General features: G+C 40.3%; 1 protein-coding gene across 7 annotated transcripts in view; it reads right to left on the minus strand.

Annotated features, from left to right (window-relative positions):
* The window catches only part of bptf (bromodomain PHD finger transcription factor), a 45210-nt gene that overhangs the window by 7296 nt on the left and 22996 nt on the right, over positions 1 to 14918 (minus strand). For all 7 annotated transcript variants that reach the window (XM_057861259.1, XM_057861257.1, XM_057861258.1 and 4 more), the window contains 13 exons: positions 13507 to 13642; positions 13141 to 13392; positions 10717 to 12217; positions 10448 to 10572; positions 9966 to 10094; positions 9650 to 9800; positions 9338 to 9461; positions 8958 to 9216; positions 6366 to 6493; positions 6216 to 6270; positions 5889 to 6118; positions 4385 to 5453; positions 2901 to 4264 (listed from right to left, as the gene is read on the minus strand). In XM_057861259.1, the coding sequence (XP_057717242.1) occupies positions 2901 to 4264; positions 4385 to 5453; positions 5889 to 6118; positions 6216 to 6270; positions 6366 to 6493; positions 8958 to 9216; positions 9338 to 9461; positions 9650 to 9800; positions 9966 to 10094; positions 10448 to 10572; positions 10717 to 12217; positions 13141 to 13392; positions 13507 to 13642 (5523 nt within the window). The remainder of the gene's footprint in view (positions 1 to 2900; positions 4265 to 4384; positions 5454 to 5888; positions 6119 to 6215; positions 6271 to 6365; positions 6494 to 8957; positions 9217 to 9337; positions 9462 to 9649; positions 9801 to 9965; positions 10095 to 10447; positions 10573 to 10716; positions 12218 to 13140; positions 13393 to 13506; positions 13643 to 14918) is intronic.

Consider the following 14918-nt stretch of genomic DNA (forward strand, 5'->3'; position numbering starts at 1 on the left):
CCACTTTAACAGAAATTGTGTCGAAATCAAAGCCCACAACATGCTGCCTTGACATCCTTCCTTCAAACCTTTTCAAAACTGTTTTTCATTGCATAGCCCCAGACATACTTCAGATTATAAATACTTCCCTCCAAACAGGAGAGTTTCCTCAGACTTTAAAAACTGCAGTAATAAAACCTCTCCTAAAAAAACCTAATCTGGATGCCTCAACCATTAGTAATTACAGGCCAATATCAAATCTGACATTCCTGGGGAAAATTTTCGAAAGGGTTGTGTTTGAACAGATCCAGACTTTTATGATGCAAAACAATCTTTTTAACTCATTTCAGTCTGGATTTCGGCCACAACACAGCACCGAGATCGTGCTTATCAAAGTCCTAAATGATATTCGTCGGAATACCGATGCAGGCAAATCATCTGTTCTGCTACTATTGGATCTCAGCGCCGCATTTGACACGGTTGATCACAACATACTACTCAGCAGATTGGAACAGTGGGTAGGGCTTACTGACACTATTCTTCAGTGGTTCACATTCTATTTACATGATAGAGATTTCTTTGTGTCAATTGGAAACTATCAGTCAGAACGAACCAAATTCACGTGTGGAGTCCCTCAAGGGTCAATTCTTGGACCACTCTTATTTAACATCTATATGCTTCCATTAGCTCAGATAATGGAACAGTATGACATCTCCTATCACGCCTATGCAGATGACACACAACTGTACATTTCTGTGTCCCCACATGATTATAGTCCCTTAGTCTCCCTGAGTAAATGCATTCGTCAATCAATGAATGGATGTGCCAGAATTTTCTCCAGTTAAATGTGGAGAAGACAGAGGTGATCATTTTTGGGCCAAAAAAGGAAAGGTCAAAGATAAGCAGCCAACTTAGCACAATGTCACTTACAGCTACAAATCAAGTCAGAAACCTTGGCGTAATTATTGACTCAGACCTAAAATTTGATAGCCATCTAAAGTCCGTCACTAAATCCGCTTATTACCACCTAAAAAATATAACCAGAATTAAGGGGCTTCTGACTCAACAAGACATGGAAAAATTTATGCATGCATTCATTTTCAGCAGATTGGACTACTGCAACGGTATATTTACAGGTCTTGATAAAAAATCAGTCAGGAAACTGCAGCTAGTACAGAATGCTGCAGCCAGAGTCCTCACAAATACAAGGAAGCTGGACCACATTACACCGGTTTTGAAATCGCTACACTGGCTTCCAGTGAGTCAAAGGATAGACTATAAAATACTACTGCTCGTCTACAAAACACTTAATGGCCTTGGACCAAAATACATGCTTGACTTGTTAGATTCCTATGAGACATCTAGACCCCTAAGGTCATCTGGAACGGGTCTTCTGCATGTTCCAAGAACAAGAACCAAGCAGGGTGAGGCAGCATTTAGTTATTATGCTCCTCACATCTGGAACAAGTTACCCGAACGTCTGAAGTATGCTCAAACTGTTAGCTCCTTTAAATCAGGGCTAAAAACGCTTTTGTTTGGCACTGCATATCCATAACTGTCTATATATTTCAACCTACCTGCCTTCTATTCCTCTTGTGCTTATCTCCATTGCTGATTTCAATGATTATTAGTAGTAGTAGTTTTTGCTTTATTTTTATTTTTGTTTTATTTTTATTTATTGATTTTTATTCTGTGATTAAATGCGATCATTTGTCTTGGTTTTTACGTTGTGTTGATGTAAATGTGATTTTTATGGTCTTCATGTGATGTAAAGCACTTTGAATTGCCTTGTGTTGAATTGTGCTATATAAATAAATTTGCCTTGCCTTGCCTTGCCTTTAAGATGGCGGCTGTTTACTAACGCATCTAGTGCCGTGTCTGTCATTTTGCATCTAGTTATATCTATATACAGTATATGCAGTGTTGTTAATTTTACTTTAAAATAGTAATTAATTACAGTTACAAATTACTTCTCCCAAAAAGTAATTGCGTTAGTAACTCAGTTACCTGAATGTAAGAGTAATTAGTTACTTGGCAAAGTAACTAGTGATAATTTTTTTTTTTCTAAAAAAAAACAAAAAACAAAACAAACAAACAAACAAAAAAAAACAGGTCACACAATGTGAAGTTTAAAGGATTTGGGGGACAATTGGCCCTAGCCCAAGTCTTTACCCTCCACTTAACTAGACACAAGGGTATTGCGATAACTAGCTAGTAACCTTTGCTATGTGTGGAAGTCATTTAAAGTTGTGAATCAACCGTTAAAGTTGTTAAAATTGCTCCCGTTATTGCATTAGTTCCCTTCTGTCTACTTTAAACATGTGTAAGTTTTAAAACTGTTTCATCATTTAAAGATAGATTTAAGTTAAGATTTTGCCGATTTAGAAGCATTTTAGATTTAAAAAAAAAAAAAAAAAAAAAAGTTACTTAGGTTCGCTAGGAAGGATCTCTACATCAGGGCCTTCCTGAGAGGTGTACTGCTTTAAGATGGCGGCTGTTTACTAACGCATGTAGTCCTTAAAATGTGTTGGCAATGCAGCTGTGTCAGTTTTTGCATCTAGTGCTATAATATGATATCTACCGTGTCATGTGGGCGTAGTTTGTCGGCTATGGCTACAATCAGGTATTATTGGAGCCACCTAGCATCGCGGTTGCAACGGCGTCTTCCCCACTGCTGCTCTGCTCTCGTCCCCGTGAGTCCGTTTCTCTCAGACTGTTTTTTATTCAACCAACTTAGTAACGCATAGTAACGCACGCCTTTCCTGCCTCAGTAACGGTAACGGCGTTGCCAAGATGAGAAAAGTAATTAATTAGATTACTCATTGCTGAAAAAAATAACGCCGTTAGTAACGCCGTTATATTGTAACGCCGTTATTAACAACACTGGTTGCAACAGACTGATCATTGTTTGATAGTCTCACCTGTTTATGAATACCATCTCCCGGGCTCACAGACAACTGATTTGGATCCTTTAGCTCCCTCTTTTCGTGGTATTTTTTCTTCTTAGGTGGTGTAGGTTGCTGTTGCAGTGGGTGGTGCTGCTGCTGCTGCTGAGAGTGTGGCTGCTGGTCTCTCTGTTGTTGCATCCTATGCAGTTGGTCCTGCAGGTTTGTGGGTGCCTGTATCGTCACCATGTTCTGGATTTGGTGTCCCTGAATTTGACCACCTGTCTGCTGGATCTGGATCGGCAGTTGTAGTTTGATCTGCTGCGTAACTGCGCTACCTTGCTGCTGTGCTTGAGCTTGGATCTGCGCTTGGATCTGGGCCGCAACATGAGGCGGAAGAGCTGACAAGAGTTGTACTGGTTGTTGCATCCCTGGAAGAGTAATGAGTTGATGCCTAATTGAGGGCTGGACCTGAAGCTGAGGCTGAGCATTAACGTGGGTTTGGTTTGGAGATTGGAATTGGACTTGAACCTGCCCTTGCACTTGGGGTACTGGGGGAGTCTGGACTTGAACCTGGGTTGGAGACTGTGCTTTGAAGTGAGTTTGGGTTTGAATTGGACTTTTAATCGGTGTGGGACTCTGAATTTGAGGTTGCTGAGAAGCTTGAGTTGGAGGGTGAATCTGATTTTGTTGCTGAAACTGGACCTGAACCTGGGTTTGGATTGGACACTGTTGTTGAGTTAGAGGTTGAGTTTGCAATTGTGTTTGAGGTGCACCTTGTCCCTGTGACTGGTACTGGGGTTGGATTCTTGGTGGTTGTTGAACTTGAATCTGAGGCAAGGCTGGCTTTGGAGACTGAAATTGGACCTGGGGTTGAATTTGAGGAACCTGTTGTACTTGGGTTTGGGATGGTTGCTGAGTTTGTGGCTGAAATTGAACTCTGATTTGGGGGTGGATTTGCGCTTGTGCCTGGAGATGAGGTGGAGACTGAATGTGTTGTATTTGTTGGGCTTGACCAGAAGGCTGGACCTGAATCTGTGCACAGATTTGGTTTTGAGGTCGGGGCTGCAGTTGATTGAATGCTTGGGGCTGTCTAACTGTAGTCACTACAGTGGAGACTGGTAACCCCTTCATTTGGAGCTGCACAGCGGAGAGAGGAATCTGAGACACCTGCTGTACAGAAACTGTTGCAGGGTGCTGTACTTGAGCATGCAGGGAAAGCGATGCTTGTGGTAATGGGGAAACAGGTGTGGAACCTGATGCCAGAGTACCGGTAGGAACTGGATTGAGGGCAGGTGGATTGGGAATGGTTGCCTGTTGAACGGAATGGACTGGAATGCGGGCTTCACATGTAGCTGGTTTCCAAACCTGGGGCTGAGTGTCCCTTTGCTCTATTAGCGCTAGGACAACAACAGGACAAAAGGGAAGAGAGATGCAATTGAATGCACAAAATATTCAGAAGTACATTAATTCAATCATAAAATGCTGATAGTTATGTGATAATGCAATTGGCTCATTACCTGGCACTGAAGGTGTTGTGCATGTAGCCGTAACTGGTGTGACGACAGCATTTGCTGCAGCTGAAGGAAGTGGAGGAGCAGCTACAGTGTGAATTTGGCTGAGTGCTTTTGCTGAGGATAGGACGCCAATTTGATTGGAAACCACAGCGATGACAGGACAAGAAGCAGGAGTGAGGGCCGATGTTGGGACTTGGACAGGTGAGGGGACAGCCGTTGAAATGCACTGCATTTGGGTGGACTTAGCAAATTGGATAGCAGTATTACCTGACAGAGGGACAAAAGTAGAGGCAAGGGCAGTAACATGCATCTGGACTGGAGCGGTTGTAGAGGCTGTCGAAGTGGGCAAAGTTTGCACCTGGACCTGGGATTGAGGTGAAACCTGTCCTGTAACAGCCACAGCCACTGCTGTTCCAGTCTTTTCTAATATTTGGGTCTGAATAACAGTTTGCCCTGCATTTTGTTGTGAAGCAGGCGCACACTTTGCAACTGCAGGTTGTCCTGGGGACGAGGCTGTTAAGGACGATGAAACTAGTGTTTGTGACATAGCCTGGGTAGCAACAGGAGATATTTGTGGTGAAGGTGCCAAAATGTTGGTTTGTACTGGTGCCTGTTGAGAAACGTGCACTGTTGTAGGAACAGAGGGTGACACTTGGGTAGGTATAGGGACAGAGGCTGGGGTGGTCCCCAAATTTTGACTCTTTTGCGGAGAAAGAGGTGGAATGGGTTGTGTTGGAGCTGGGATTGGGGCTGCCATTTGGGTCTGGGCAAAAGCTGAAGCAGTAGTCTGGACATTGGATCTCGATAGAGCAGGAGTTGATATTTGGGTTTGGGGACTTGGTAATGCAGCAGGTTTTGCAGGAACAGCTGCAACGGGGGCAGAACTTGAAACTGAGGGCGATGCTGGCATTGGCGTGAAGAGGAAGCGATGCACTTGACCATTAGGCATAGCTGCCTGCATAAGCTGCTGACCAGCGGCAGGGATGACTGTTACGCCCTGTGGGACAATTTGCAGCTGGCCCTCAGTCTGGCCATGACCTTGGATCACCACAGTCAGGCCTGGATTTCCTGCCTGGAGTGGTGAAGGGAAAAATCAAATAAAATGAAATAAATATAAATTCCCATGGCATGCTTACATTGTAAGATGTTTAAAATATATAAGGCAAATTAAAGTAGCTCCAAGTGGAACCTCAGTGCATTAATGTAATTATTTCCAAGGGACTGTTGTTAAAGTTATTCACAAACCAAAGCAAAAAACATTCCCCCTTAAAGTGAATGTAATTTTAATTTCTTCCTCAATTTTTCTAAATGGTGTCGCATGGGACATTTAACAATAGTACATAGTAGGGCTCGGTGATATGGCATAAAGATAGAGTTTCATCCCCCCCCTCCCGACCAAAAATTCTAGTTATGATTTTGTCCTACCCCCTCACCCCCTAGATTTTTAAGGCAAAAAAAAACAAAGGTTCCACGATAAAACTTTGGGGGTTTTAAATAAGCCCCTCACCTCAGCACTCTGTGTTAACTGCATTAGCTGCGCCATAGTGAGTTTGACTTGACCCTGCTGTGGTCTACTTGGCTGGGAGGGAGCTGCTGGTCGCTGTCCGGGCGTTGTGCTGGGAGCACAAGGTGATGATGGCACAGGACCTGTAACTCTCTGACTATCAGTTGTCGGCACAGGAGTCGAACCAGACACAGCTGCAGAACCAACTTGCCCTTGGCCCATTTGGGAATTGCCTAGTACCAAGGAAATAAAAAACAATTTCATCTATAGGGCATTAGCGCCATTAGATAAGCATATTTAAAAAATTGAAATAATTAATAGAAAGAATACTTTGTGAAGCCAACAGAGGACTTGCTCCAGGTTGTGTTTGGCTTTCTGCTTTCAGCTGGACCCAAAACAATAGTAACCGTTAGCCATGTTTAGTATGATCTCTTGCGTTAGGTAAGCTTGAACAAGGCTCAAGTTTGAAAGGCAAAATACCTTTTGTTGTGAAGATGACGAGTTAGTAGCTCTGAGGTTGATATTGCCAGTTGTAGGATGCAGTGTACTGTACGTCCTCAGGTTTGCAGGAGGCCCGGATGGGAATATGCTGGTGCATTTGTTCTCCTCTGTTGAAAGTAACAATGACATAAACGAAGGTGCAAAACAAAACGCTTGGGATGGGAGAGAAAGTGCACAAGTAATTTGATAAAGCGGTTTACGTTGTCTTTAAATACACAAGGAACTTTAAAATCGAATATATTGTTAGGCCTGTTGCAATAACAAATTTTAGATTATATTGTCTCAAAAGTTATTGCCGATATGCAATATCATTGTCAATTTAAAAAAAAAAAAATTCAACCACTAACGCAGTGACAATACATCCAAATAAATCACACATTCAAATGCAATAAATTGTTCTTAAATAAAACAACTAAATTAAATAATTAAAAAAAAAAAACACACACAAAGCAATGCAAAAATAGGTGAGAAACCAAACGCCATTTTTGTTCTCTGCCAGTTAGAGCCCATCAAAGGTGTATTTTTGATCCAAAATGACTGTCATCTTGTCCTGTAAAGTGCGCATGTTAGCAAATTTGAAGACAAATCATTCATTGCCAATCAGATATTTCATAATGGGTGTATTTTCCAGCTAATCTTTATGCACTACAGAAATCTTTATTTACATGTAGATAAATGCGCTATATAAGTACTGTCCATTTACTATTTACATGTTGAACATGACGTGCTTTTGTTTTGAAATGTACACGGAAGTACATTCGCTAAGCCGCTAACCGTAAGCTTTGCACTCAGCAAAAAAAGAAAGTGTACTTCTATTTTCGTCATGCATGTGGTGTCAGTAAAGATTTGTTCTTTTTTCCCATTGTTTGGAGATGCTGTAAACCAGCAAGTTTTCATGTGTGAAGTGTCACCTTTTAACCACAAGTTTGCATTTTGGAGAAGACTGCCAATGTTTTATAAAAGGCTAAAGTGGTTAGGAATACGATATCATCTTTTTTCCCCATCAGCCTCAATGTAGCAAAGCTAATGTTTTACAATGTTTAATATGGATGTGTTTCCGCAGTTTGTATATCTGAACTTTTATACTCTGGTGTGTTGATGATCAATAAACATCTGTAAAAGGAACTGCTGTTTCATACGCAATCAACAGGCACGTGTGCCACACGCAAACACATGCACGCACACGGCGATAAATCGTATCCGGTAAAATGACCGTCCTCAATTTTATTTACCATTTGATTGACTTGTTGCATATCGCGACAGGCTTATATAATGTATATATGCACACACATTCACATTAGATAGTATACTTGTATAAAAAGCATAACATATTATGTGAATTGATTGTATAGTGTCCTTTTGTGCTTTAAATCGTTGCCTTAACATAAGTGTTGTAACGAAAATATTTTGTCAATAATCAATATTTTCATTGTGTCACGATGGCGCGCTGACAACATGTCTTGGGAGACTAAAACGTAACGAGATGGATGCCAGTTGTCGTCTGACGACACGAGATTGAGATTAAAATTCGCCATAGTTTTCGTCATAAATTTACAATGTGTGATTTTTTAAAATTTTTATCGTATGTGTAGTTAGAACGCATTTAGCAGTGTTTGGTCGTGTCACTCATGTGACGTGCTGCGTCTCCGACCAGCACCCCCCACCCCGCCCCACACACACGCGTACTTACCAGCCAGTGAATAAGCCTGTGCCCATTCCAGGCGAATTTTGTGAAACATACTGTATGTGTCAGGTGCTGCTTAGTATGTTTTGCTTTCTTATCTTGGCTAGAGGCCTGTGGTCTGTGCTGAGTGATCATCACACACTAAACTAACTTGTAGTGTTGGCATAGCATTCATGTTAGCTTTTAGCACGGTGACTGTCTTCTTAAACTCTAGGAAAAGAATTTACATACACTTCGTGGAGTCCAGGTGAATTTAATTAAGTGCAAATAATGTTCTGTTTTGCTGATGGGTGTGTATTATCATTATGAAAATGGTGATGTCCTTGTAGACTCTACAGTTATGTGTTCGTCTAACATGTTTATTCAAAATTGTAGGAAAGCTTTTATTTATTTATTATATTATTGGACTAAAACTTTTGAAGTTTATAGACCAAAACATTTTGAGAATTGTTGACTAAAACTAGACGAAATTTGAGTTTTCATTGACTAAAACTAGACGACCACATTTTGAAGTGACTAAAATATGACTAAGATTAATAAGTATTTTCATCCAAATAAGACTAAGACAAAAATTAAAATGGCTGCCAAAAACAACACTGCTTAACATAAAATGCATTATAGTACAGTATTATACAGTGCTATATATCTTTCTTGTATGTATGGTTTTTTCATGTACTAGTATGTAGTAAAATGTAACAAAAAAACTTATAGTTGCACGAAATGCTTGATAGACCACACAGAGTAGCCAAATGAGCAGGGCCAAACGTGGGTAGAAGTTGAAGTAAATATTCCATTACTAAAAAAGTCGAGCTTTTACATTTTAATCAAGAAATAATAAGGTTATGCTAATTTTTAGATGGATCAATTGCTTATATGCACAATTTTACCTGTATTATTACTGGGCTGACCCTGTTTGACCCACGTGGCAAAAGACTGGTGGAAGTTCTTGTCTTGATGCAGGGAGAGTGGAGAACCCAATTTTGAGGCCAAGACCATCTTGGTCCCCGATGTGGCAGGAACTGTTCTCTGTCCGGTAGACATAGGCGTACTAACAGAAGTTGAAGGGCTGGATGAAGTGGTGGTAGTGGAAGTGGTGGTGGTTGTTGTTGTTGCAGCTGTGGATGCGGCTTGTTGTTCAAAACGTTTCTAAAACAGCACATTAAATGAACATTTACCTTTGGCTACTACTAGGTTCACTACCAATCAGATCAATGTCCTCTAAAACCATTTATAAGATTGTGACGACGGTGTTGTGCAGTCTTTTCACCTGCTGGGCAGCCAGTCTGGTCTGTTTAAGCTGATTCTCCAAATGCGCCTTGACATCTTCCGCACTCTTAAAGCTACTGACAGTCTTTGAGGAATCTGGTCCTTGTGATTTCTCTTTCTCCATTCTGTAAAAGCAAAGAAAAAGGGGTAATTGAACTACATTCATAAAATTGTGTTCCATTGAAGTACTTAATGCACTTTTACTGTGCTGCTTCATTCATACAGTAACATTAGTTGAAATACGGTATCTGGAAAAGGGACATCTCACAAAAAAATAAAATACTGAAATTTTAAGTTGCAGTCTGACACTCACTTTTCTGCAAAGGCTCTGATCTCCCACAGCTCAAGGTCCTCTTCAGGAATCCAAGTCTCCACAGCAATAGGTCCAGTTGGCTTTGTTGGCTCCTGTTTTTTGGGCCTCAAAGCACTTGATCGCAGACCTTTCCTTTGTGGAGTCGGAGTTTCTGTTCATAGCAAAAAGAAGTCAAGCATTAATAAATAAATTTAAATTATGCGCTGAAGGTTTCAGAATTCCATGCACTGCGCCACAATTGAGTCACGATCGGTGAAATTGTTTAGTTTGTTGTGGGCCTGCCACTTTCCAAATTACTACTCCATATACATTCTACCTTTAGGAGAGTCCTTGTTTCCAAGAGGACAGATAATTTTCCTGATACAATATTCTGAGTAGATGCCGTAAGGCCCGACATCTCTTCGTTTGATGATCTCTGTTGTGGTGATATCCGTGTCTGTAGTTTCTGGAAAAGGGCAGGAAGATGAAAGATGTTAACATTATATTAACTTTTCTGTATTCTATTCACTTGTCCATGTGAGGGTTGGATATTAGCGGGAGACACCACGGACTTGTCGCTAGTCAATCACAGCACACATGTAGACAAACAACCCAATTCTGGGGGAATTCAAAGCCTAAGAATTATGTTTTGGTGATGTGAGAGGAACGACAAATACCTGAGAAAAAAAATACTTGTGCAGTGACAACATGCAAATGCTACAAAAAATGTGAGGCTATACATGGAAAAAAAAAACAAGCCATTCTCGAAAGCAAATAAATGACATTGAAAAATATTTCTGTAAATTGTAGAATTCCTACCTTTCCTTGTAAGTCCTACACCAACGGAGGGCTTCACAGCCATGTCATCCCACCTTAGACAGGCCCAGAGTAACCTAAGCATTAGGCTAACTCCTGCCAGTGATCTCACTGTCTGAAGACGGTACCTAACCAGGGTAAAAAAAAAAAAAAAAAAAGAGTAAAGCGATAACAAAATATGTTTCTAGCCTTAGAGAATAAACATAGTAATACAAACAGCATCTGCAGTGTCATTAAAAAAAGGAATAAAAATATGCAGCTGTAATGCTAACCTCCATGTGATTCCAAATGTAGGCCGAGGCGAGGGGTAGGGCCAAATATCCAGGGCTGGTTTGGCATTGTAGTTAAAGATGGGAACCTCTCTGAAACCTCCTCTCCTCGCCAGCCTTTTCAGGTCATCATTGGGCAGGACGAAGATGCTCTTTTTGCTACTTTTGGTGACAAATTTGCGATAGGATGGTAGTGCCGTGCCCGATCGCGCCTTCTTACATTTGCCAAACTTGAGAAGACTGACTCTGTCACTGGTGGAATACTCATTGCTTATTGTCATGGAACCGTTTGCAGTTGAGGTGGCGATGCCCAGCTTTGAATTAGTGACACCTGCACTGGCAGGCTTCTGAGAAATGCCTGTCTTAATAGTAGAGTTTGATGTGGAAGAGTCTGTGCAATTTGCTGCAGATATTGGGGCATTTTGAGACTGTAATACATTTTGTGTTGATGCCTTTGCATCATTTGTAATCGTGCAATTGTCAAAACTATTAAGGGAAGACAGAGTTGAACTTTGAGAAGTATCAGGCACTGTTTCTTCTGATTTTACAAGAGGATCCTTATAATTTCTTGCAATATTTTGAGAATCTCGCGTATTAGCCACATGATTCTCTAATTTAGGAATCTTTGGGGGAGGTGGATGACTGCTGAATAGAGAATCATCTTGGGAGAGATTTCCATTCATTAGAGGTTTGACAAGCTCTTTGTTTTCACTTTGGGCTGGATTTGAACCAGCAATGATCCCAGTTTCTCCATTAACCTGCCCGGCATCGGTCTTGCTTTGGTCGGCATCCGTGATCTCCTTATTAGCCTGCCGACTGCCTTGCTCCATTTCCTCAAAGCTACGTTTCTTCACGTTCTCACCCGTTGGCACCACCTCTTGTTTCTGAGTTTTCTCCTGACTTTCAGTTGCTTCGGATTTATAATTGGTTTTACCGTTGATCTCTGTGCTTCCAGTCATTTCTCCATTCACGTCTTTGTGTGGTGTAGCAGCTCCGCTATTGCCATGCACATGATCGAATTCCATCTTTATGCTTTGGTTGATTGCCTTGGAGTTTGATTCAACATCCGTATTTATTTTGCGCTCATTATGTTTCTCTTCAAAGTCAAGCTTTTTAACAACAGGATTTTTCACTTGCTTTTCTTCGGTTTTAATTGAACTCATGACAGGCAGCTGTTTAGCTGATGGAGTTCCTTCAGTCTTGACTAAAGAAGACCTTGCAGAAGCCATTTTTGACAGGAAAGTCGACTGTCTGAACCGCTCCAGTCTCTCCTTCTCTTCCAAGGTGAATTGTCTAACACGCCGCTCCAAGAGCCCATCCAATTTAGAAGGCTTTACCTTCTGCTTATAAATTGTCCGCAAATGGAATCCTTCACTCACATTGACAACGTCATATAAAGGCTTCAGTGCAGCGGTCTCCTCTTTGGGCTGGTCAAATTTCTGGATTGGCTCTTCTTTTACAGGCTGCACAGCTGGCATGGAAGGGCCTTTGTTTTCAACGTTTTCTAGAATAAATAGTAAGATTATGAAACACCTCAAGACGCTAATATTCACAAATTTTAAAATTGTAAATCCTATTCTCTATAGTCAAACAAGTTGTTCTACAGTATACTGTGATAATAGTCATACTTGGACCATTTTCCCACAAGTAATAAAACTAAATATCTGTAGAAGCAACACAATTATTAAATTGTCTGTTCAAGGACTAAAGATTACAAATACCACTGTCACCAAACATGAGGAAAAAAAAAACATTAATTTCGAAGACAGTGTGCGGCGTAGTCGGAGGCTTTACACAGGGTCTCTGCAGGTTTCAAGAGGCCAAATTTAAGAGTTGAGATTTTTTAAAGACCATATTGAATACAGTTTAAGACATACTGTATTTCACATCAATACCAGCAAAATACATTAAACAAAGGACAAAGGAAAATGAGCAGGCAGCACAGGTAATTCTGCTTTGTAGTTAGGGTTTCGACGTCCTCAAAAATCGAAACATTCAAAAGCGAAAATGAAGTTTATGCATCTAAATAAAACATCAATAGATTTTTAAGACCTTTCAAAATCGTATTTAAGACCTTTTGTGAGATACAGGAAAATAGACATTTTGTGGCCTTAAATCCAAATTATTGAAATTAAGACATTTTAAAACTTTAAGACCCTGCGGAAACCCTGTTAGAGGAAAGTTACATAAATGTTAATAGTTTTCCGATGTAGAGTTTATCAAGGAATGTATAGTGGGCACTGCTGCCCTGATAAGCCTGGGGGGGAAAGGAGCATTGGAGGACATTGGACGTAATCACTGCAATAACCATACATTTAAAATGAAATATAATTGAATTGTGTGTCTTGTTGTCAAACTTAACAGAATACAACCTTTGAGCTGCTCTAATTTTGAGGTACCACTGTATTTAAAAACAAAACCAATTACCCTTTTCCTCATTTGAAGGTGCCGTATTCAGGCTGTGTTCAATCTCCATTTTGTTATTTTCACCCTTTTCTTGCTCCTCTTCTGTGCACTTCACTTCCTCTTTTGATGCTTTTTGTTCTGATGAAGAGGTTTGAGCTGGCTCAGTTATGGAAACCTGCTGCTTGTTTTCTGCCGTATTTTGAGTGGGCTTCATTTCATCCTGTGCCTTTTTCTTTTTATTTGTGCAAGCAGAATTTTCCTTGCTTACTTTGGCTGTTATGAAGACAGAATTAGGTTTACAGATTTAAGCATTGGCAATTTGAGGACAATAAAGAATTTAAGCTAAAAAAAACAAAACAAACAAAAACACTTGTCTTTGTTCCTTACCTTCAAGTTCTTTACGATAGTTCGTGTTGGTGTTTCCTGGTAACTTGGGAACAAAACGTAATACACGAGTCTTACTGACCCAGCTCCAGCCACCATACCCCGTCACTCTGTACTCCTCACCCTTTTGCTTCCACACCTTGTCAGAACAACAAAATAAATTATGGGGAACTATGCATTTAATAGTATGCAAATGTAATGTTAAAATGTAAAGATGTACATGAGAAGGACGGTTCCTATATTACTAACAGGGCTCCAGACTAAGTTTTTTTACATGGACTAAACCCTAACCCCAAATTCAAAATTTTAGGAGTGCAAGCAGAAGATTCAGGGGCGCACACTGTAAATCGACCTGCTAAGTTTTCCTCTAATTTTCCATGTTTAACCGATACTTTCATAATAAATGCATAAAACTACAAACTTATGAATCTACATTTTATTCTCTATAGTTTTGACATCAACCAGTATACTGCTTACAAATTAGGTTAACACGGGAATTTTTTTTCAGGGAGACCCAGGCCATGTCTATATGTACCAGGGTATTTGGCAAAAAGAAGAACTTTTTCAACGGTTTGGCCTATCATCCAAACACACATTTAAACAAGGGTTCTTGAAAACTGCGGCCAGAGTGAAGATGTGCGAATTCTGTGTTTGTGCCGCCATCATGTGGACACTGATAATCGAAGATTTAACCGTGGAAACGTCGCTGACTGTGACAAACTTTGTCCCCAAGTCACACATGAGGTAAAGGTTTACATTTGGATTAAACTAGACAGGTGCTTTTTTGCTTCCATTTATTTACAAATTCTTGCAGTGCTTCATATTGAAGAACAGTTGCGAAGGATGGGGGTATTATGGAAAATTATTTTTCGCTCATTGTTATAAATGTAGTTATAAATGAAAACACGGTTGCCTGTGGAAGATTTTTTTTCTACAAACGTGCTGGTGTGGACGTAATTTAAAATTTTCTTGATGTATTACAGCAGGATGGTTAGTTTAAAAAAAAAAAAAACTGCTAGGTGTAGATATGGCCCCAGCTGTAACAGGGATGCGGAGTGTCCCATTCATGACAAAAAATGTATATATATATATATATATATATATATGAAAAATAAGTTTCTAGAAGTTTCAGAATCTAAAGATAGTCATGGGTTTTAGTCAAGGGTCGTGAACCTTTTTGACCGAGAGAGGCAGAACACCCAATAGATATGTTTTAAGGTAGAGCATGGTCACGCTCTGCTTTTACAAGGAGTCAGAGTTGTGATTGAAATAAATCTGGACAAAACGACAAAGTCTAACATTGTTACTTATGCAGTTGCGCACTCAACACTTGGAAACTATCAAATAGAAACAAGATGTGGCGCCGCATACGTTTCCTGAAAGCACAAACCAAAACCGGAGACGACCAGGGGGAC

The sequence above is a fragment of the Corythoichthys intestinalis genome, chromosome 16, assembly GCF_030265065.1.
Source record: "Corythoichthys intestinalis isolate RoL2023-P3 chromosome 16, ASM3026506v1, whole genome shotgun sequence".
NCBI classification, from domain to species: domain Eukaryota; kingdom Metazoa; phylum Chordata; class Actinopteri; order Syngnathiformes; family Syngnathidae; genus Corythoichthys; species Corythoichthys intestinalis.